General features: G+C 44.7%; 1 protein-coding gene across 2 annotated transcripts; it reads right to left on the reverse strand.

Annotated features, from left to right (window-relative positions):
• Positions 1–1029: 1029 nt before the first annotated feature.
• On the reverse strand, positions 1030–23508 carry TMBIM4 (transmembrane BAX inhibitor motif containing 4). Of its 2 annotated transcripts, XM_083182448.1 has the most exons (8): positions 23390–23508; positions 23068–23207; positions 13542–13650; positions 7277–7382; positions 6408–6441; positions 6170–6287; positions 3963–4008; positions 1030–2996 (listed from the first exon to the last, which is right to left on the reverse strand). In XM_083182448.1, the coding sequence occupies exons 2-8, from the start codon at positions 23159–23161 to the stop codon at positions 2790–2792; spliced, it is 714 nt and encodes a 237-aa protein (XP_083038574.1). In that variant the 5' UTR covers positions 23162–23207; positions 23390–23508; the 3' UTR covers positions 1030–2789. The 2 variants fall into 2 exon arrangements, with proteins under 2 accessions (XP_083038574.1, XP_083038573.1); XM_083182447.1 differs by lacking the exon at positions 23390–23508 and having other exon boundaries at positions 23068–23238.
• Between the last annotated feature and the right edge of the window lie 28 nt (positions 23509–23536).

Genomic DNA, 23536 nt, shown 5'->3' on the forward strand with positions numbered 1-23536 from the left:
GTCTCTATAGCTAGGCCCGGGCTGCTCTGACTGAGTGGCTTAGAGCAATGGTCCTCAAACTCTGTCCTCAGGACCTCACAGTTCATGTTTTCCAGAACACCCGAAAGGTGCACTCATTACTGACTGACACATAATAAAAGATCCAAAAGTGGAGCTAATTATTTCACTTGATTCTGTGAGGAGACATGGAAAACATGCACTGTGTGGGGACCCTAGGACCAACTTTGAGAACCTGTGGCTTAGAGCATCTATTAAGCATGCAGCCATGGAGACAATGACAAAGCCAGCAGCATTTCAAATGGGTCACTCGCCATAAGTCAATCAGAAGCCACTTCTTTGACTGCTTCTGATAGGCTGCTGGTTTGAGAGCTCTGATTGGGTTGCAGTGGGCATCATATTTGACATGCTGTCAGCCTGCAGATTCGCCAGCTGCAAGCTTAATGTGGCACAGTATGAATAGAAAGCACTGTAATGGCATAGTATAAACTGGGGACACTGAGTCATAATGTGAATTGATACTGTGTGGCATAATGTGTACTTGCAGCAATGGTTCAAAAACATGAACTAGTGCACTATTATGTGGCATAAAATTAATCCATGCTGTAGAAAGGTGTCTCACAAGAATCATTGTACAGGAGCCCCTTTGATATCTTGCCCTCAAAGTTCTGGTTACACCCCGGCTAAATGTGATCGCCTCTGAATTGGTATGCTTTTAAATGATTTCTATGCTAAAACATCAGTCACACTTGCCTGGAACCCACCGATGACTGCAGTTTGCAGGCTCACATTTACCCTCAATACTCTTAAATCACTCATGCTTGCTTCATAAATGGCCACATAACTATTACATGGTAACGTTTGGTGACCAACCAATTAATTACCTGTTATACAATATAGAACTATGAATGTCATTTCAATTCACTATGTAAATTCCAAATATGGAGCGTACTGCTTTGAGGAGTTTTTATTGGCTATCAACATGAAGATACAACCAGAACACTGTAAAACTGAAATAAAACTAGAAGACAATTGAAAATCAAGGTGTTTTATTAAAGAATATCCAAATCATTGATCAGTAATTTTAAAATGATTAAATTAAATCCAATAAACCTATACAAATATCCTACTAGCATTTTACTATATGAACAATCAAGTTAATTTAGATAAGTTTAAAATAACTTTGGCATGTATTATATCCTTTATACTGTAAATTTTTACTGCGGGTGGTTAGCTCAGTTGACTGCAGTCCCTCTGCACCATGAACACGGTCTCAAAATTACAATATATGAGGACAATCTGCAGCAAAACCACTTTTGCGGTACACTATATGTCCCAATGTCTCCATAAACATATAAATGTACAAAAACTGCATAATTATGTATAGTAAATAGAAATGCAATTTTAATACTTTTCATTTATGGCAATTTGGCCAGCTGGTGATCAAGCTATCATATTTTAATTTGGAGGCCTGAAGCTGCAGCTCCATCTGCCTTATTGTTAATCTGGCCCTGGTCTCATGTGGAATATGCAAAGATATGCTGCTCTCCAGGGGCAGATTGTAAGAGTGGAGAGAATACTAAGGTCCAGCATGTAGAATATTTTGTATCCTACTCACATAAAATCCTTACATACGTAGTATAAAAGAAAGCCCCTGAAGCGCATCTGTCTGAACGTGCTAATCTCAAAACCTCTGGATGAATTTTTGTGCAATTCTTACTATTCTGTAATACAGTTCCTGAGGAAGGATTAGGTATATGATTTAATGGCCTATCACATATGGGAGTCCACCAATAACTCTTTTAGTGAATTAAGTTCATCACTGCGGCGTGCCACGAAAGTACATAAAGCAGGGAGGAATGTGGCGCTCAGCCATGTACCCGTGTGAAGCATGGCTGGGTCATTAGTAGGAATATATATATGTATGGTACCCCGCACCCCCATTTTAAAATTCTATACTTGCCACAACAGCTAGTTACGCATCCCAAAAAACATCAAACGAATGCAGTAAATACAATAATTCTTCTCTAATTGGATGACTGTAAAGGTGCATTATCCACCTGAAATTCCAAAGGAGGTATTAAAGCAGGTGGAAGACAGCAGTTTCAAATGATTGACTACATTAGACAGCTAAAGCTGGTCTATGACTGGTTCACATTGGTTATAATACATGCGCCTGCTGTGCATCAATCAAATCTGTTACTAGAAACTAGACAGACGAAAACATAAAGGTTACATGAAAAAGTAAAAACACACACACACACACACACACACACACACATAAAGATTGTTAAAAGGTAATGTCATTTGTGCACAGCTTCTTCAGCTAAACAAACACAGCGTTACAAAACCACTGCTGAAGAGAACCAGTATATGGCATTATACAAGTCTTCTTCAACATCAGTGTCTCATTCTAGCATCTAGAGATGGCATATATTCCGCAGGGTCATAACGAATAATGATAGTTGGAATATTGACTGAAGTTTTTTGGTGCAAAACTGTTAAAGGAGGTATTAAGCAAGAAGCAGAAAGGGGGAGATTTGTTTCTGAAAGTCAGAACCCTTTTCTACAATTATTACCAAGTCATTTTTGAATGACATTATATTTAACAGCATCTTTAGTTATCCTTTGCACCTGTTGGTCTAAAAATCCCAATGTATATTGGCAACTTAGAGATGGTGACAAAATGATTGCTGTTCAGAGGAATAATAATGCTGGTGCAGTAAACACTTTGTTGCCGACACTGAATTGCTTTATTCAATATTGCGTTTCTTAATAAATAATATGGTGTATCATTTCTTGTTGATTGCTTCTAATAAGCGAAGAAGATGCAAGAAGAGATTGATGATGTCAAGATACAGGTTGATTGCAGCCAAGATATGTTCCTCTGGAGACAGTTTGTGCATAAGTAAATGCGTATCATAGATGATGAAACCACAGAAGAGCAGAGCTCCGCCAGCGGCAATGACCAGCTCAATGGTTTCGCTGTAAAAGAACAGCTGCAAACAGAAAAGACATTTGTTAGTGATCTGATCGGAATTACAGTATGTGCAAACCTGTCTAAACAGTGCAATGGAAAGGTCTATGTTTGCAATACATTAACAATTCCACTAAATTATGTATTACAATTATAAGTGATTTATTAGTTGTAAATTGACATCACATAAAAAGGTATCATTGAGTATACTAGAAAATTATATTATGAACTCCAAATAGGCTGCTCTTTAAAAAGGTAGCCAAAGGGGACGATTGGAATGTAATAGTCTCACATTTTGGAAGAAACGGTAGTGTACCAGTAAGTGGCAAATCGATGGTTAATCATAATAATGTAATACCATGGGAGTAAACCAACAGGAAAATAGGAAACCTGCATTGCCTTTCCTCTTCAGGGGCAGGCCCACATTATCATTACTTTATTAGGGGTAAACATTTACATAATTGCTACCCTAGTATCCAAAGACCAGGAGTACCAAGGTTAGCCCAATACAAATCAGCAAGAGGGACCCACATGATGATTTTACTGTTCAACAAATGCAACTAACTAGCTTAAGCCATCGGCAATATATGGGCTAGCAGATTGGTTTTCTTCTTCTATTCTAAAAAGGTGCCCATACACAGGTCAGATTTCAACCGATTCCGCTGGATCAGGCAGATGGGATTGAAACCAGGTCCGACCCGATGAGTGTTCCCGTGCGCTCTGGATCAGAGCCTGGAGATCTTATGAGCAGCACATAAGATAAATCGCAATCGGACCAGTCAGCAGCACATCACATGTGCCTTTCCCTGCTGTCACACACCTATAGTCTGCGGAGCGAGGAAGTGTCATGCAAGAGAGGCGCTCTCCCTGCTCTGCTGCAATGCCTGACAGGCACCAGCGTTATGCACCTCCGAGACTGTCAGAATAACATAGCAATTCAATCTCACTGGACATTCTTGAACATGTTTTTGCCATATATTTTACTCACCCTGAGAAATGCAGCAATGATCAAGATCCATAAGCCAGCAAAAAGTCTGAAATAGTAAATTAAAGGATTTAATTTAAGCATTTCTTGCCGTCTAAAGCACCAATGGAATGAAAAAGCTTTTTATTTTTTTGCAGCAGTTTCAAGAATGAAAGTAAGAAGGCAAAGATTTAGCGGTTTCTAAAATAGATGTCTGTTACTAGTCTTACACAGTAAGGTTATCTGCACCGGAGAAAAACGATTCAGCCCGCTGTCAGTGCGGGCTGAGCCGTCTATGCAGAAGGGAGACCAGCGCTGGATCCTGGATCGGTAAGTATGTTGGTGTAAAAGTGAGGTGTGTGGTTGTATGTATGTAATAAAGTTATACTTCTCTGTGTGTGTGTGTTTTCTTTTAACATTCTTTTTACAGGTGGAATACAAGTCCCAGCGGGCCCATTAATGCCCCGCATGCTGGGACTTGTGGTTCTCCAAGTCCCAGCCTGTGAGGGAGGTCTGCTGGTACTTGTAGTTCTCCTGTATAAAGCAATGTTAGGTTTGACAGATTTAACCCTATCAGGCCGGCGTCCACTGGCCACGGACGCTGGTGACAGCCCCGGGCTTCAGGCCTGGACGGGTGAAGCCTGGGGGGGACCCCTTTATTGGGGGGGGTCCCCACTCCTCCAGGTACCCCGTCCAAGGCTGACCAGCCACGGTGCTCATGTTTCGGCCGGGGGGAAAGTGTCGGTACTTGTTTCCTAGAACGGCGCCCACGATTTTGATCTTAGGCATCGCAAGGAAAAAAATCGCGTCGGTCGCATCGCATGCGGCCAAAAAAAAAAAAAATCGCATGCGATGAGACCGACGCGATTACCGCGATTTTACATAGGGAACAATGTTAAATGGCCCACAGACCCCAAATACCCACCCTGAAGTGTGAAATGGCCCCCCCCAATTGTTAACGCCACCCTACGATCAACGTGAACCCGAAGCATGGCGAGCGCAGCGAGCCCGCGAGGGGCGGCGGTACGCGTCCTCCGACCTTTTCATACCCCCACTATCCACGTCGGCGTGGAGTTGAGAATAGAAAGTGTGGCGAGCGCAGCGAGCCACCGAGCTTGAAGCGTGGCGAGCCCCGCGAGGGGACACTGATTACTTAACATGTATTCCGCGTGCGATCGCCACGCTTCGGGCTCGTATTCCGCGTGCGCTCTCCACGCTTCGGGCTCGGTGGCTCGCCACACTTTCTATTCTCAACTCCATGCCGACGTGGATAGTGGGGGTTTGAAAAGGTTGGAGGACGCGTACCGCTGCGTTCGCCACGCTTCGGGTTGACGTTGATCGTGGGGTGGCGTTAACAATTGGGGGGGGGGGGCATTTCACACTTCAGGAAGGCTATTTGGGGTCTGTGGGCCATTTAACATTGTTCCCTATGTGAAATCGGGTCAATTGGGCCATTTATCATTGTTCCCTATGTAAAATGTAATCGCGATGCAACCGACGCGATTTACATTTTTCAATGCATTTCTATGTAAAATCGCGGACATCGCATCGGTCGCATCGCATGCCATTATAATGGCATGCGATGCCCGCCGTTCTAGGAAACAAGTACCAAAGTGTCCCCCGGCTGTGGCATGACACTGTGGGCTGTTGGCGCCCGGTGCTGGTTTCAAAATACGGGGGACCCCCAGATTTTTTGTTCCCCCGTATTTTTGGAACCAGGACCGTTCCAAGAGTCCGGGGCTGGTTTCAGAAATACGGGGGACCCCTACGCTTTTTGTCCCCCGTATTTTTGGAACCAGGTCCAACTCAATGAGCCCGGGGCTGGTTATGCTCAGGAGGGGGGACCCCACGCCATTTTTTTCCCAAAAAAACACTTTAACACATTTTTTACCACAGGACCCTGCACAAATCTCGATCTGTGCAGGGTCCTGGCCAATTCGCATATCAGAACCTGGTCTGATTTTTTGGAGAATTTAAGACACATTTCCCAAATTCGCATCTCATTAAATATGCGAATTGTTTACTTTTCAATGGGAAAATATCTGGATGCGAGTTCTGGCGCGAGTAAAAATGGCACTTTCAGAAAGTGCGATTTCGCGTCAAAATCTGCATCTCATTAAATATGCGAAAACGGGATTTCGTCTGTTTTTCGCGAAAATATCGCAAGAATCACATTTTCGCATCTCATTTAATGTCACCCATTCTCTTTTAGGGTTTGAAAATATACATACCCAGCTCCAAACTTGCTGAAGTCTCTCTTGGACTGGAACGTGAATGCAGTTAGGCCAAAGAACACAGCAGTTGTCAGTATAAAGGCCTGAACAACCACCGCTACCTCATAGTATGTCACTGAAAACATAAAGCACATACAGAAGCTATAATAAACATACAATGGGAAGTACACTGATAACTTGTACTGGTTGTTATTTATTACCTACGGTAGATTATAATGTAACAACATTTATTTACCTGCAATAGCAACAGTTATAGATTCCAAGAGGGTCTACAAGTAAAAAAAAAAAAAAAAGTTATGTCTATTAACCAATTTATACAAAACATTTTTACATTTGAAAAATATATATCTCATTACAAATTGAAAACAGGCCATAAACATACTTTCTAAACAGTCTCTAGTGTCAAGGTGTGCCAAGAAACTCTATACATGCTCACATGATGCATCAGTCGCTCATAAGCAATCAGTAGAGGGTCATATGATGAAGCAACCCAAAGTACAAAAAAATAAAAAAAGGAAAGGAGAGGTTGTCGAGGCCAACTGATCCCTCTGTAACGCTATTTTCCATTAACCTAATTAGCTAATTAGAGCCTAATTAAAAGTGGGGTAGGTAGTAGAGTTATCCAAAAGGTTCTGAAGAAAGTCTTGACATTTTTACATTAAAATAAAGATTTTCCTAACCTTTTCACCTGTTCAAGGAGAACAAAAAACAAAACATTTTCTCTGAAAAAGCAGTGCGAGTTTGCTGGGAGAATAACTGGGTCAATAAGGAGCGACCCCTTAGTCAGCACTATGGCCCATGTTACCAGTTTTTCAGTCAGTAAAATAACCAATGTTACCCATTTGCTTATTTATGAGAACATGTACTGCAACTAAAGAGAATACATCTCATCAGTCATCAGAAGATTTTGAATTAAGTTCTATTATACAAAATCTGGCACAAAACAACAGGTTCTATTAGTCGGTTTGTGTAATTGATCTTTACATAGTTTGTGGTTCAGTACCATACTGTATGTCAAGCAATGTCATTGCCACGTTGTACAAGAAGATCTAGAGCATTTTTAAGCCTATATTCTCACATTAGACATGATATATGGTTACTTACAAATCCAAAGAGCAGGTAGAGGTTCAATGGATGGCGGTGCCGATTGACAGTCAGGGCTATAATTGTACCCAAGGATCCAATAGCAGAGATAAGAAGCAAAGCAGGGCTATAAAACAGGAGGCAAAAAGGGAAGTAAAAACTTTTATGTTCACATGTTGTAAACATGTTTCCGTAAATGTCTCCAAAACCACATAAGAGCAATGCTCTGATTTGACTTAATACCTCATAGTTATGAGTAAACAGTTATATGAAAAATAAGGATAAGACGACTAAAGAAATAAAAATCAATATAGCCGAAACGTAGTTACCCATAATTTTACGTAGAATGCATTATATTATACTCCATGTACAAAAATATAAGCAACTGGGAAATAACCAACTAACAGGCAATTACACAGTACAGTCTCTTACAAATGATCCAGAATTTCCTATTTCCTGCACACAGTAAACCTGATCAAAATCAGGGGGCTGTGGCAGACAATATATAATAGAGATGTTTTCCTGGCTACACTGGCAGAGCATACACACTGTAGTGTACAATTACAGCACAGAGTCAGCAATTCAATTTCATCAAGAAAAGCTCCCTTTATATTAGGGTGAGCAGAAAATCTGGATTGAATATATGTGGAACAGGCTGGATGGTGGACCAATATGTTTTGACCCTTTTGGAGCCTTGGTGAGAATATGCAGGGGAAATGTAATTAAATGTGATGTTGGGACAAGATGTGCACTCACAGACATCAGTGATACTTACAGTAGCCCACCATCATTCCAGTAGCCCACGACACCCACAGAGGGACAAAGTGCCGGGATTTCGGCGGTCGGGATTTTGACCGCCGGGAAAAGGGACTGCATCCCCTTCCATCCATGTAGCAATGTGCAGTAAAATTAAATGATGGTGGGCTCCACATCCCCCCCCCTGTCAGGATTTAGGCGACAGGATTTTGACCGCCGGGATTCCATACCAATTCCGGATGGAAGGTAAAGGGAGTGATATTGCGTTCATAATAAGCTGTAGTTATGAACTTCATCATCAGCATGTATTGAAGCTGCCATGTAGCAGGTACAAAAGATACTAACCTGACCCTGCAGATCTTCATAAACCACATTTTATATAAATATGGAGTGTAGAACTCACTCTGCATCTCCCCCCCCCTACATGTCACAATGATGTAGCATGACAAGGACAGTTACCCTAACACGACCAGTGAATAAAATTAGGTAGTGTTCATTCTAGCACCCGCCACCTTTGAAAACCCATGTAGTTCCTCTTCCCTGCCTGGGGTGTCTCTGTCTACTGTAGTGATTCTAGCACAGTGTGGTCTGTATATCAGAAATGATATGCAAACCATACCTGTGCTAGAAACATCACAGCAGACAGTGACACACCAGGCAGGGAAGAGGAACTGCATGGGCTTTCAAAGGTGGCGGGTTCTAGAATGAACACTATTAGGCGTCACGTTGTTGTGTCCGCTAGCAAGGCTATCTGCGACACATTCAGTACTGCCAGAACCGTAGTCCAGGGTGAGATCGATCCATAAAGGAAAGTAACTTCAGCTGCTGTTGATTTTAGGTTACTTGCAATGGCAACTTGACCCCTTCCCCTGTAGATGATTTCACCATAAAGATGAAACACTTAATTCAATGGATTGCAGAATATAGGACCTTGATACTCCAGCTGTTATTGAACTACACATCCCAGCATGCTCTGCATCAGATTTAGCATGGCCAAAATAGCAAAACTGAAGCAGAGCATGCTGGGATGTGTAGTTCAAAAACATCCGGAGTGTCAAAGTTAGCCATCAAGGATACAGGACAAGGGGAAACTTGTTTTAAGTCACATAGCATTGAAGGTGCAAATAACAAATAAGCAAGATTTTTGTACTGTAATTGGTAATCTGTGCACCTGTATATAATAAAAACATGGAATTTGCCAGCAGATAAGAAGCAATTGGTAAATATAGTCTGCCCCTTTTTTAACCATATTGTTACCTCAAACCCTATTTGATCCATTTGTAATTTATGCCTATCCCAAGCGGTTTAAATTGCTTTCTCTATTTGCCTCTACCACCTCTACTGGGAGGCTATTCCACTACCATTTCTGTGAAGTGATTTTTCTCAGATTACCCCTGAACCTCCCTCACTCCAGTGTCAGCACCTGTCTCATAATACTGCTCTTAATTTGAAGAATATTTACCTCTTGGACCTTGTTAATATCCTTGATATATTTGAAAGTTTCTATCATGTCCCCCCTTTCCATTCATATCAAGGTTTTTTTAGTCGTACTTAGTAAGTTTTGTGATGAAGGCCATGTCATGTTTTTGTGGGAAACGGTCTTTAGGTCAACATACATTGGGTCGACCAATGAAGATTGGCAGAGCTTAGGTCAACACCTGAAATGCCAGAGTTAAAAGGTCGACACAAGCATTAGATCGAAAATGGCAAGGTCAACATGAGTTTTTCACGGGTGCCAACAGGCGGTATTTCACGCCCTACCACCCACTATGGTGTGTTGGGCAAATAAAATAGTGTGTTGAGCACAGCGAGCAATACGAGGGTACGCGGTATACTTTGCCGGTGTCCATGTCGACTTTGTCAACATTCGGGACAATAAAATCGAAAAGAAAAAAACTCATGTCGACCTTTTGAATGTTGACCTAATGCTTGTGCTTGCAACCCTCTTAACCTTCAGCTGTCGAACCAATGCATGTCCACCCAATAACCCATGCACCATTTTAGTTGCCCTTCTTTGTACAGTCTCTAATGTATTTATATAATTCTGGAGATGTGGCCTCCAGAACTGAACATGGTACTTGTGCATTATCAGGGCGCCCATTACGTAGTGGTGTATTGAGAATACCAATACAGCACTATGCTGGCTACGCAAAGTACGTAAGTGGCTCTGGAGCCCTAAAAATACACAATGCTTAATATCCCCACTATCCACGTCAGGGTGGAGTTGATTCTATAAAGTGTGGCGAGCGGATACGCGTCCGCTCGCCACGCTTCGGGCTCGGTGGCTCGCCACACTTTACAAAATCTACTCCACGCCGACACTGGGGGAATGACGCGGGTAGTGGGGGTAAAATGGCTGGTCTATACTTACCCTCCTCCGGCCCAGGCACCGCGTCGATCCCCGCGACCCTCGGTGACTCCCCGGCAGTTGCATTTAGTCCCCGTGCTCTGGCACTCGCCACGGATGCTGTGCGCAATTAGCATAGTGCCGCTGGGGGAGCAGGGAAACCATGTGATGCGCTGCCAGCAGCACTACGCTGAATTACGTACAGCATCCGCTGCGAACGCCAGAGCAGGGGGACTGAATGCGACTGCCAGGGAGTCACCGTGGGGATCGATGCTGTGCCCGGGCCGGAGGAGGGCAAGTATAAACCACACCACCCTGCTGCCTCCTGTATTATCACGGTGCCGGCTACACTGACAATTTAGCTTAGCCTACGTTGAAAACGTAGCATAGCCGGGCGCCCTCATAATACACAAGTACCCTGAACACAGTACTCTAGATGAGGTCACACCAATGACCTATACAGTGGCATTATGACTTCTTTCTTTCTGCTGCAGATTCTTCTCCTTTAGGTGCCCATATACGGAGGGATCCTGCTTTGCAAGGTGATGCACGCTCCCGTCCATTGCACATCACAAAAGGTATGTGCTGCACATACCTTTTTGAACTAGATCACATCTAGTTCAAAACGCACGCTGCTTTAGCACATTGCACACATTGAGAACTAGATGCAATGCGATCTAGTTCAAAACACATGGTGTGAATCGCACCTTTATGCAACCAAGCATCTGACTTGCCTTCCTTATTGCTTTGTTACATTGCTTACCTGCCTTTAAGTCACTTGATATAGTGACCCCTAGATCCCTCTCCAATATAGTGCCATTAATACTATATTTAGCCTATGGATTGTTGAGACCCAAGTGCATGATTTAGCATTTTTGGTATTAAACCGTAATTGCCATGTTCTTGACTATTCATCATGTCTACCTAGATTATCAATAATTTGTTTAACTTTCTAGTGCAGCGGTGGCCAACCCGCGGCTCGCGAGCCGCATGCGGCTCGCCGAGCTGTAAACTGCGTCTCCAGCCTCCCGTCTGCAAAGCGGGGTTTTGAATTTGGCGCCAATTCGGCTGCCAAATTCAAAACGCCGCATCGGCGGCCAATAGGAAACGACCGCGGCGAGCCATCAGCGCTCGCCGCGCCGTTTCCGCCCTGCCCCCAGCGTCTGACATCAGACGCCAGCGGGAGGGCGAAAAGTCTTCTCCACGCCGGCGGAGCGCAGGAGCGCTCCTGAAGACGCGAGAAGCCGCCGGAGGATGGCGCAGAAGACGGCGGCGGGGAGAAGAGTTCCGGCGCCGCTGAAGAGGCCAGAAGACGCCGGGATCAAGACAGAAGATCTCCGGCGCCTTCTGCAAGAAAAAAGAAGATGGCTCCCGGAGAGGCCAGCGGGGGTGGGAAGCAAAAGAGCTGACGAAGCTCCCCCCAGCGGCCTCTCCCAACACCAGGTAGGGGCCTTTGGCCTCCTACCCTCCATCCACCCTAGACCACCGGGTGTCGGGCACTAGGCCCGTGGGCAAATTCAGGCCCTTCTGGCCTGTGTGCGCATTAGTCGGGCCATCTTGGCCTGTGGCTCATTTATTTGTTGGGCCCTCCTGGCCCTCTAGGTGGGCCCTTTAGTTAGGAAGCTGGGCCCTCCAGCATAGGTGTTGCACTGTGGGCAACACCTGTGCTGGAGGGCCCAGCTTCCTAACTGTGGGGTCATATGATGTTTGGCACTGTGGGGGGGCATATGTTTGGCACTTTGAGGGGCATGTGATGTTTGGCACTGTGGGGGGCATGTGATGTTTGGCACTGTGGGGGGCATAAAGTTTTGTCATGTGGCCACTCTCCTTGTGTCATATGACCACGACCCTGACCACTCCCCTGATCACGGCCCTTTTTGGCGCGCGCATGACGTTGGCTCTTTGGCTTGACAACTGATATTTTTTGGCTCTTTACCTCTGACCGGTTGGCCACCCCTGTTCTAGTGTGTTTACCCTATTGCATACCTTTGTCTCAAAAAGGCATACTTTCCCTTCAATACCATTTGCAATGTCATAAAATAAAGATATATTTTTTAATATCCACTGGTCCAAGTACAGATCCCTGGGTTACTCCACTGGTAACATTTCTATCCATTTAAGAATATTGCACTGGGATGAAACTATAAAGCCAGGTACACACTGGACAACGTTCTAACTGATTAACCCCGACGGGATGGAAGGACAAAATTTAAATATCATCCAGTGTGCTGACAATGTGCGATCCTGCCCCGGGCATAACCAGCCCCGAGCTCATTGAGCCGCACCTGGTTCCAAAAATACGGGGGACAAAAAGCGCAGGGGTCCCCGTATTTCTGAAACCAGCCCGGACTCTTGGACCGGTCCTGGTTTCAAAAATACGGCGGACGAAAAATCTGGGGGTCCCCCGTATTTTGAAACCAGCACCAGGCTCCAACAGCCCGCAGTGTCATGCCACAGCCGAGGGACACTTTTTACAGAAGGTCCCCCGGCCGAAAAATGAGCACCGTGGCTGGTCAGCCTTGGACGGGGTACCTGAAGGAGTGGGGACCCCCTCAATAAAGGGGTCCCCTCCCCCCAAGCTTCCCGCACTGGCAGAGGGCTGAACGGGCTTTCTCCGAGGCAGATAACAGCCTATGTCGCGCAGTCCCAGTGTGGCATGACACTGCGGGCTGTTGGAGCCCCGTGCTGGTTTCAAAATATGGGGGACCCCCAGATTTTTGTCCGTCCCCCCCCCCCTATTTTTGGAACCAGGACTGGTCCAAGAGTCCGGGCTGGTTTCAGAAATACGGGGGACCCCTATGCTTTTTGTCCACCGTATTTTTGGAACCAGGTCCGGCTCATTGAGCCTGGGGCTGGTTATGCTCAGGAGGGGGGACCCCACGCCATTTTTTTACAAACACAAAATCGCACATTTTCATGCCGAAAATTCGCACATTATCGCACTAAATCGCACTTTTCTTTCCGGAACACGCACCTCATTAAATATGCGAATCTGCGGCAAAAATGCGATTTAAAAAAAGTGCGATAATGGGCGATTTTGAAAGTGCGAAAAACTCTCATTCTATTAAATGTCACCCAATACATCTAAAACGGATACAACTTATGCACAGGTTACATTCATACTGTAGCCACCTTTGTGTGAATAGGAAAACATTTTTTAAAGAAAGCACATGGGTAACCTACCTTTCATGAACAAAAGACCGCACAGAATCAAAGTAAAGGAATACTGCAGCAGTTACGGTCGTCAAAAGAACTTGCACAAACAAAATGCTGTAGACTTTTCGCAGAAAATCTATCCAATAAACAAATAAATATTAGTGTAATGCACACAACAGGAGTTTCATATACATTATCAGAAATAACTTACGACACACACAATGTTCCTTCCTGATTTCAATGTTTCACAAAAACATAACATTGATATACCTGTCAGATATAGTGTGGTAACTTTCGGGTGTGGATCAATTGGTCACCAGCAAGTTGATAGACAGTCATTAGGTAGACATGAGGTTTTTCACTGTTTTTTGACCCGAATTCGACACAGGTTGAAGTGCCCAGCTGCGCTCACCATGCTTCGGGCTGGGTGCCTCGCTACACTTGGCACACTATTTTATTCTACCACCACGCCCTAGTGGATGGTAGGGCATGAAATACCGCCTGTCAGCACATGTCGGGTCTAAAAACCAGTGAAAAACCCCATGTCAACCTTTTGACTGTCGACCTAATGACCGCATCCCCAAAGAAGCAATGTATATTCATTATTTTTACATTTATACAATACAAAGAATTAGGCTACATAACAGAAAAACAAAATAAAAACCCCAGAAATATTCACCAACCTAGCCTGTTTGTTATACCCCTTCCACATCACAAATGCTGGGTTACTACCAGGATTTAGACACGAGTCCATCCCGGAAGCAACCCGGCATTTGTGAGGTGAAGCTCACCTCAGTGACCTGGCAATTAGCCAGGTCGCTGATGTCATACGGTGGTGAGGTGGAGCATAATCAGGGGGCAGGGAAGGAGGCAGAGCTTGGAGCAGATGCTGCCTCCTCCCTATAGTGTAAACTATATAATCTTGCCTTCAGTCTATTTTCTGTTTGATTTAAACCCCTTTTCCACTAGCCGAAATAACCCAGGTTTTTGCATGGGAGCGCACAAAAGCCGGCATTTTAGGCAGGTGGAAACGCTCCCTGAGAAAGCCGGAGTTCTATTATCCAGGGAAATGCGTTGAGCTGTTGAATTTCCATTTATTGCTGACACCATCCAGTCGACTAAGCGACCAGTCCATCTCCCACCGATGTCACCCCATCTGGATCCATCATCTATGGGATATCTGCTTTTTTCGTAACAAACATCCAGTAAAAGGAGGAAATCATCCTAGTGTGAGGCTTGAGCCCTTGAAATTATAGGGCAAACTACAAAGGACTTCCGAGTCGTCTAATTGGACACAATATCTATCAGGATGGTAATATGATTACACTTGTCAGCTTTATGAAAATAACGGATATAATATCCCGGTGATATTATTTTTATTATTACTATTGACTTTTTGTTCTATGATTCACCCATTGTGGCCTCATTAACACTAGTCATTTTATTAGGTTTTTATTGTAATAAATGTTATATACTTTTTGAGAACCGTCTCATTCTATTATTGGATCAGCCAGTGCTAGCACACCTTCTTTCATTTTCTAGTGTGAATGGGTTTGCAAGCCGGATCGCACCCAGGCTATAGCCGGGTACAAAATCCCGACCTGGCTTGCAGATGGAAAAAGGGGTATTACACTACACCAGGCATGCCCAAAGTCAGGCCCGGGGGCCAATTGCGCCCCATCCTGTCATTTCAAGTGGCCTGCAGCTGGAAGCGGGCAGAGCATCAGATGTGGAAAGCACAGCACAGGACACTAAAGGTGGGGACCCGGCGAGCGAGTCTTTACCTTGCTGTCCGCTGCATTGAGGAGGTGCTGGCCATCACAGTCAGTTTTGGGTCCTACCCCTGCTACTGCAGTTGTATATCACCCTACTCCACAATCATAGTGACAGCAGTGTTTGGGGAGGGGGGCAGCAAGGGGGAAGCTTTCTCCCGTAACATGCAGAGCGGAGGAGGGCAGCAGCGGGAGCCCAAGCATCTCCTGTCCTTGCAGTTCCTGCTTTACCTCTCCTTCCTCTGGCTCATACAAGGGGCTGGGAAACATACAGAGAAGGGAGGGGGCAGAGTGGGGGACATACAATGAAGGAGGGTCAGGCTGGGGGACATACAGTGAATGGAGGCAGTGATGGCCATTTAGAGAAGGGGGAGCAGGGGCAGGCATACAGTGAATGGGGGCAGAGTGGGGTACATAGTGAATGGGGGTCATACAGTGAAAAAGGATCAGGCTTGGGGGACATACAATGGGTTCAGAGTGGGGAACATACAGTGAATGGGGGACATACAGTGAAGGAGAGGCAGACTGGGGGACATACAGTGAGTGGGGGCAGGCTGGGGGAAATTCAGTGAGTGGGGGCAGGCTGGGGGACCATTCTGATGTGATCAATGATTTAAAGAATGTCAGGCTGAATGGTCGGCCCCCACACATTTACACTTCACCAAATCTGGCCATTGTCACAAAAAGTTTGGACACCCCTGCAGTACACAGTAGCACGCACCAGCATCCAATCGGGATTGAATGTGGTTAAAAACTGTTCTATTTTGACTATATAGTAAAAAATAGCAGGACTATCTCACCGTGTGTACACAGCAAAAGTGGATGTAAACAAGTGCTGACCTGGTGTCTTCCTGCCTGGGCCTTGTGGTCCTTTTTGTAGCAAAGAGAATCATTTAGTGAAAAAGATTATTTGCAATGCAACATATTTCGGGGGGCTTGGCCAGGTGAGTTGCACCTAGTGCTGATTAATTTATGTTTGTTTGGGGGTGGGTTCTCCTGTTAGTATAAGTTTGTGGCACTTACACAATGAAAGTTGCCCAAAACATGTTGGATTGCAAATACATTTTTCACAGATTTTTCACTAAATCCGGGAGTTACGCCTGATTCTCTTTGAGATATATATATATATATATCACAGTCCGTAGTGTCATGTCCCACGAAGTATGTGTCTTCATATGCTGTTCAGTTCATGTTATTATTGCAAAGCTTTGCATTCTTTTGAAAATTGTCCTTCCTTGTTCCTGTAGGGCTCTGATGTCATTAGCCCTCCCTTCTTCCCATCTCTATCTCATTGTATGTCTGCCATCTTAACCTTCAGTTGATTCCTGTTGAGCTCTGGCAAATTATCATCTTTTCACCTACTGTTTTTGTGCATTATTACAAGAATATCAGCTTGAAATAAACCCTCATCTGGATTCTTCATACATGCCTCTTCAGTTGAGTTAACACTAGGGTGGCCAATCCCGGGATCGGGGGGGATCTGGCCCCCAAAACGCCGGGATTTCAATCCCGGGATTGGAGTTTCCAATCCCGGGGTTTCGGGATTAGACTGCGCTTGCGCGCAGTCTAATGCCGGGCAGCGTCTGAGCATCGCTCAAACGCTGCCCGACTTCTCCCGGCAGCACTGTGTGCAGCGTGACCTCTCAGCGTGAGATGAGGTCACGCTGTGCAGGCAGAGGCCGAGCCCGGCATTGTAATGCCGCGCCACCCGCCCGTCCAGCGTGCCCAGCCGCCTGCCCGCCCAGCCAGCGTGCCCAGCCGCCCGCTCGCCCAGCCAGTGTGCCCAGCCCTAGCGCCCAGCCAGCATGCCCAGCCAGCCAGCGCGCCCAACCGCTCACCCAGCCAGCGCGAAGCCAGCATGCCAGCAGCATGGACGACCCGCCCCCCCACCAGGCAACCATCAAATGTAAGTAATTACGTTGTAATTACTGACTGGGGCAGTAATTGTGGGGCAGTTTTTTTATTAGGAAAACCAATCCCGGGAATCCCGGGGATTGAGCATTTTTCAATCCCGAATCCCGGGATTGAAAAAATGCCCCGGGATTGGCTTCCCTAGTTGACACTGTCTGACAAAGTCTCCTGGTGTGAGTACTGGTTCACTAAAGACATACACAGATGAACTGTCTTAAAGGCCCTTACATTTACAGCCTGGTTATTGAGTCAGAATAGTGAAAAGATAGTTTATAAACTGCCAGATATACCAGCAAGCCAGCTGCAGCTTCTGCAGATACAAAGAAAGTAACTAGTTTGCCTGCAGTGTGAGGAGAAATCATCAGTGTTTTGCAGCCACATACAGCTACATCACACAGATTCTTCTAGCAAGCTACTGTACAAACTTACTCCAGTGTTATTCAGCTAAATTCTACCTGTGTGCTATCATGGCTGAAGGGAACACTGTGCAGCCTGTTCAAGATGAACACTATCTACAATCAGAACAAGAAGAAGTTATGGATCTCAACTTACAGTCTAAACGCCCTGTTAAGCCTACATGGAAGGTTAAAGAGAATCTTGAAGGTAGGAAACATGAACTTTCTGCCCATATCCTAAACTTATGGCAAAAACTACAAAGTCACATGTCCAATATCTCTCATGATGTGTCACCACTAGAGGGAGCCCTAGGTCAGCTTTGTTCAGTATATGAACTTTACACAGTGAAATGTCAAGAATATGTTCATGTTTTGAAACCGCTTAATACTCACGATGCATTAAAAGAATTGCAAGGCTTCAATCATCTCAATTTGGATCGAGACAGTTTAGTATGTGAAGTTAAGTGTAAGACAGCAGCCAGAATCGCACAATTATTGGAAACATCATCACGCATTTCTGTTTCCACCAGGCATTCAAAGCGATCATCTAAGTCACGAAGTTCAAAATATTCCATGCTAAGTGAACAACTTGTAAAGGCACGTGCCGAAGTAGAAACTGCTAAAATACAAGCCGACTTTGCAAAAAGAAAGGCAGAAATGCAAGCTGAAATGGAAGCCAGAGCAGCACGCGAAAAGGCTGAGATGGAAGCCAGAGCAGCGCATGAAAAGGCTAAAATGGAAGCCAGAGCAGCATGGGAAAAGGCTGAAATAGAAGCTCTGGAGAAACAATGTGAACATGCTACAGCAATGGCACGTTTAAAGATTTTAGAACAAGCTGCCAGTGTAAGTGAAAGAGACAGCATCAATTTAAGTGAAGTGGATGCAGAGGATCCTCTTTAGCGCACAAGAGATTACGTCCTAAGCCAGAACAGTGAACCCCTGATTGCTGAAAACATTCCTAACAGGGCACAACAAAGGGACTCAGATCATTTTTCAACAAACCATGTCCAAGGTCAGTACAATATACACACCACAGTGCACCAAGGTCCAATGCCTCAAGAAGCTCCATATACAAATGTATGGTCGCAAACCAATATGCCAGTAAGTCACCAGATCCCTGGTAACCACACAGTTTCATATGCAGCGAGACCTATGGACGTTAAACCAGCTCCTAGGCTGAATGCCTATGCACCACCATATCTCCCTATGTCTCTTACCCAGAACACTATAAACAATACGAACAACCAAACTCAGCAGCCAGCATTTTCTTGCCCAAAGTCAGAGAAAACAGACATGTCAGACTTTGCAAGATACATGGTTCGCCGTGAACTTATTAAGACTGGCCTTACTAAGTTTGATGATCAGCCTGAGAACTACAGAGGTTGGAAATGTGCCTTCAGGACCGCAATTAGTGACCTTGGCATTACTGCTGCTGAAGAACTAGATCTGCTGGTCACATGGCTTGGCCCACAGTCCACAGAACGTGTCAAGCGACTCAGATCCGTCCACATCGCTAATCCTGCGGCAGGCCTCATTGCTGCCTGGGAAAGGCTAGAAAGGAGCTTTGGAAGTCCTGAAGCCATAGAGAATGCTTTGTTCAAACGGCTGCAGAATTTCCCAAAAATATCCGGCAAGGACAATGAGAAATTTCAAGAGCTCAGTGACCTACTCTTTGAACTCCTGCTGGCCAAGGCTGATACTCACTTACCTGGCCTCAGTTACCTGGACACAGCTCATGGGGTAAACCCAATAGTTTCCAAGCTGCCATACGGTATTCAAGAAAGGTGGACTACACTTGGGTCAAGATACAAAAGGGAAAATCAAGTCTCCTTTCCCCCATTTTCCTACTTCTGTGAGTTTGTCAAGAACATTGCAGAATCCAAGAATGACCCAAGCTTCTTCTATAGTGAGCCAAATCATTCTGGTTCGCTTTCCCCCAAGTATGATAGCCCACGTTCTAACTACAAGAACCACAGGGCGTCAGTGTCAGTGAATAAGACAGAAATCCTTTCCACATCAACATCAGCTCCTGACAAGAGCAACCAAGGTGAAGTGATCGAAAACCCTAATCGTCTGTGTCCCATACATAAGAAACCACACCCCCTCAAGAAATGCATTGGTTTCAGAAAGAAACCACTCCAGGAACGCATGGAACTTCTAAAGAAGTTTGGGGTATGTTACAGATGTTGTGCTTCCACTGAACATTTTGCTAAGGACTGTAAAACTGCTATTAAATGCACAGATTGTGACTGTGAGGACCATGTGCAGGCACTTCACCCATCTCAACTGAATCCTACACCACCCGCACATCTCCCTCCTATGCCAAGGCATGGCGGGGAGATTACAGAACAAACGGCAGGTCCCGCTACTATATCTTCTTCATGCACTAAAGTTTGTGGGGAAGGTCTTTGTGACAAGTCTTGTGCAAAGATATGTCTAGTCAATGTATACCCCAAGGGACAGCCAGAGAAGACTCTAAAGGTTTACACCATCTTGGATGACCAGAGCAATCAGTCACTCGCAAGTCCAGAACTCTTTGATCTGTTAAAATTAGAAGGATATATTTATCCTTACACTTTGGGTACCTGTAGTGGAATTACGGAGGAATCTGGAAGAAGAGCCAGTGGACTGGTTGTAGCATCTCTCAAAGACAATCTTGAGATACCCTTACCCACACTTGTCGAGTGTAACCAGATACCATCCAACAGAGAAGAGATTCCCACACCAGAGGTCGCTCTTCATCACATTCACCTAAGGCCTATATCCAATGAAATACCGAACCTTGACGAGAATGCAAAGATCTTACTTCTGCTCGGTAGAGACATTCTCCAAGTACATAAGGTGCGTCAACATATAAATGGACCAAATAATGCTCCGTTTGCCCAACGCCTTGATCTAGGTTGGATTATCATAGGCAATGTCTGTATGGACAAGATGAAGACGCCTACCAAGATTTCCTCATTTAAGACAAACCTCTTGCCAAATGGTCGCAGCACTCACTTTCAGCCATGCCCACATCATTACTGGGCGAAAGAGAAGCTGGGTAGCAGTAAATTACAGCATGACCATCACAATAATACCAACATAGTCCTGTCTTGGGATGACAATCTTGGATTGACAGTTTTCAGTTCAACAAGTGAGGATAACAAGTTAGCGTATGCAAGAGAAGATAAAGAATTTCTCAAGATAATGGACAAAGATTTCACTCAAGATGATTCCAACAGCTGGGTTACACCTTTACCCTTCCGCCTGCCAAGAGTGAAACTACCAAACAATCTACAACAAACAGTTGCAGACCCTGAACATGCAGAGGAGTTTCTCATTCAGCGTGTACAACAAGAAGTATACTGTCAAGAAATTGATAAGATCACAAAGGGAGCCACCCTATCCGAGAACAGTGCACTCTTTGAACTGAACCCAGGAATGGATTGTCACAAATTGCTAAGAGTGGACGGTCGTATAGCGAAATCCAATAAGACTAGAGCTGCTTTAATTCCTTCTGAAATCTTAGACCACAATGACATCTACAGGCGCCAGTGGAAACAGGTTCAACACCTGTCCAATGTGTTTTGGTATCCCTGGAAGACAGAGTATCTACACATGCTTCAAAGTCGTCATAAATGGCAGATGTCAAAACCCAACCTCCAGATCGGTGACCTCATTCTCTTAAAGGACAAAGAGGCCCATCGCACTGACTGGCCAATGGGACTTATCACCAAGGTTATCCCATGCGACGATGGAAAGACTCGTAAAGTGGAAGTCAAAGTGACCAAAGGAGGTTCTGTCCGAGTTTTCTTCCGTCCAATTAGTGAATTAGTGCTTCTTCTCCCAAAGGAAGATGTCACATAAAGATGAACTTGGCTACTAGATTCAGCTAATCATAGGAAGAAATTTACTACAAACTTCCAGCTATCATACCATCGACATCTAATTATTTGGATTACAGTGTGGGTTGGTGGAAGTGTTTGCAAGTTGCGACTTCCCCAATCCGAAGATGGGTTTGACACTTGGGACTTCAGTCACAAGATTTAGACTAAATGTTTTCTTATAATTATCTGTTATTGTTGCAGGTTCTCTTTGTTTACAGGTCTCAAGATCAATTCTGCACTTCACCAAATGACTTTATTATGTTTGAATTATCGTGAAATCTAAAGATTTCAGACGGGGAGTGTCATGTCCCACGAAGTATGTGTCTTCATATGCTGTTCAGTTACTGTCATGTTATTATTGCAAAGCTTTGCATTCTTGTGAAAATTGTCCTTCCTTGTTCCTGTAGGGCTCTGATGTCATTAGCCCTCCCTTCTTCCCATCTCTATCTCATTGTAGGTCTGCCATCTTAACCTTCAGTTGATTCCTGTTGAGCTCTGGCAAATTATTATCTTTTCACCTACTGTTTTTGTGCATTATTACAAGAATATCAGCTTGAAATAAACCCTCATCTGGATTCTTCATACATGCCTCTTCAGTTGAGTTGACACTGTCTGACAAAGTCTCCTGGTGTGAGTACTGGTTCACTATAGACATACACAGATGAACTGTCTTAAAGGCCCTTACATTTACAGCCTGGTTATTGAGTCAGAATACGTAGCCTCCGGAACTCCTGCCACCCCCGACAGGGTTAATGTGCTCCGGTGCCCTCCTTAGAGGCAAATAGCCAAGTAATAGAACAAAATAACCAGGTGGCACTCGAAGTCTTGTAAAGCCAAACTCAGTGTATTAGAAAAATCACATCTATGGTGTGGTTTTTCTAATACACTGAGTTTGGCTTTACAAGACTTCGATGCCACCTGGCTATTTTGTTTAAATGTATATAGGTGAATAAGTCCTGGACGTGTCGACCAAATGCTGAAATAAATATCTTTGATTGAAGCCCTTTGGAGTGAGGCTGCACATACATATATATATATATATATATATATATATATATATATATATATATATATAGATAGATTTTTTTTAATGTGGCCCCTTCAATGAGTGATTTTCAACTGCAGCCACTTGACTAAAAATGTATATACAAAAAGACCTATAAGTGGAGTCTTACTGTATATTGGCGTGTACATAAAATCATTAGAGAAGAAAACCTTTGGTCACAATACATTTCAGCAACACACACATTAGCAAAACAAAAAAACAGTGACAGTACAAGACAATATAGGACCACTAGTACAGGGTATATAAACATATTCCATGGTGGTGGAGAGGGTGTCAATAGGAGGTTGTGGGGATGTCATCAATTATTACTTGAGGCGTCCATACGATGTCATTGCATACAGGAGCCACAAGAAGTCAGAGTTGGTAAAAAGAATGGGGATGGGTGGTCAGGGAAGGATGGAGCACGTTGCTGAGGGTCTGGTAGATGTGATGTCTGACTCCTGACATATGGAGTAGTATCCGCTCAGCTGCCCCTCAACGCAGTGTCACACCGGGCTGCAGTAAGCAGTGGTCACAGAGCGGGACGGGGGCAGAACTCACCCATACGGATCTGGATACTGGCTGAGGCCACATTGCTGCCGTAGTTGAAGTCATCCTCGATGGAAGACCTGGGGTACTGCTCCGCGGCCGCCATTTCTTATTCACCTGTCACACTATGTATACTTCCTGCTGCGGCCCAGCTGTAACAACAAAATGAGGAGGTGTCAGCGCATGCGCAGCGCCCGTTCATTGCGTCATCTCTACCTACAGTACCCGCCTTCTGTAAATTGCCAAAGCGATAGGGGTCTATGCAAGTGGCCATTTTTCTAGAGACGATTATATCATATATATGTGAGTGACTCAATGAAAAGGAAGCTGTTACCCTGTCTATAGAGGCATCCAGATGGAAGTATAGCTTATGCCTCGTTTACGGGTTTCCTGAACCGTCATACAAAGCAGCGCGTCGCGTTGACTGTACTGATAGCTAAGTTTTATAAACACAGTAGGGCGAAATACATAGGTTGTAGGG

This window comes from Crinia signifera, chromosome 4 (assembly GCF_055691185.1).
Source record: "Crinia signifera chromosome 4, ASM5569118v1, whole genome shotgun sequence".
Classification (NCBI taxonomy): domain Eukaryota; kingdom Metazoa; phylum Chordata; class Amphibia; order Anura; family Myobatrachidae; genus Crinia; species Crinia signifera.

Excerpts from the sequence above, each read along its gene's own strand:
- TMBIM4 (XM_083182448.1), bottom strand. The coding sequence starts at position 23,161 with ATGGCGGCCGCGGAGCAGTACCCCAGGTCTTCCATCGAGGATGACTTC. Across the intron at positions 7,383-13,541 it reads CGGTCTTTTGTTCATGAAAG|CCCTGCTTTGCTTCTTATCT; the intron begins GTAGGTTACCCA and ends CCTGTTTTATAG. Across the intron at positions 6,288-6,407 it reads TATAACTGTTGCTATTGCAG|TGACATACTATGAGGTAGCG; the intron begins GTAAATAAATGT and ends TTATGTTTTCAG.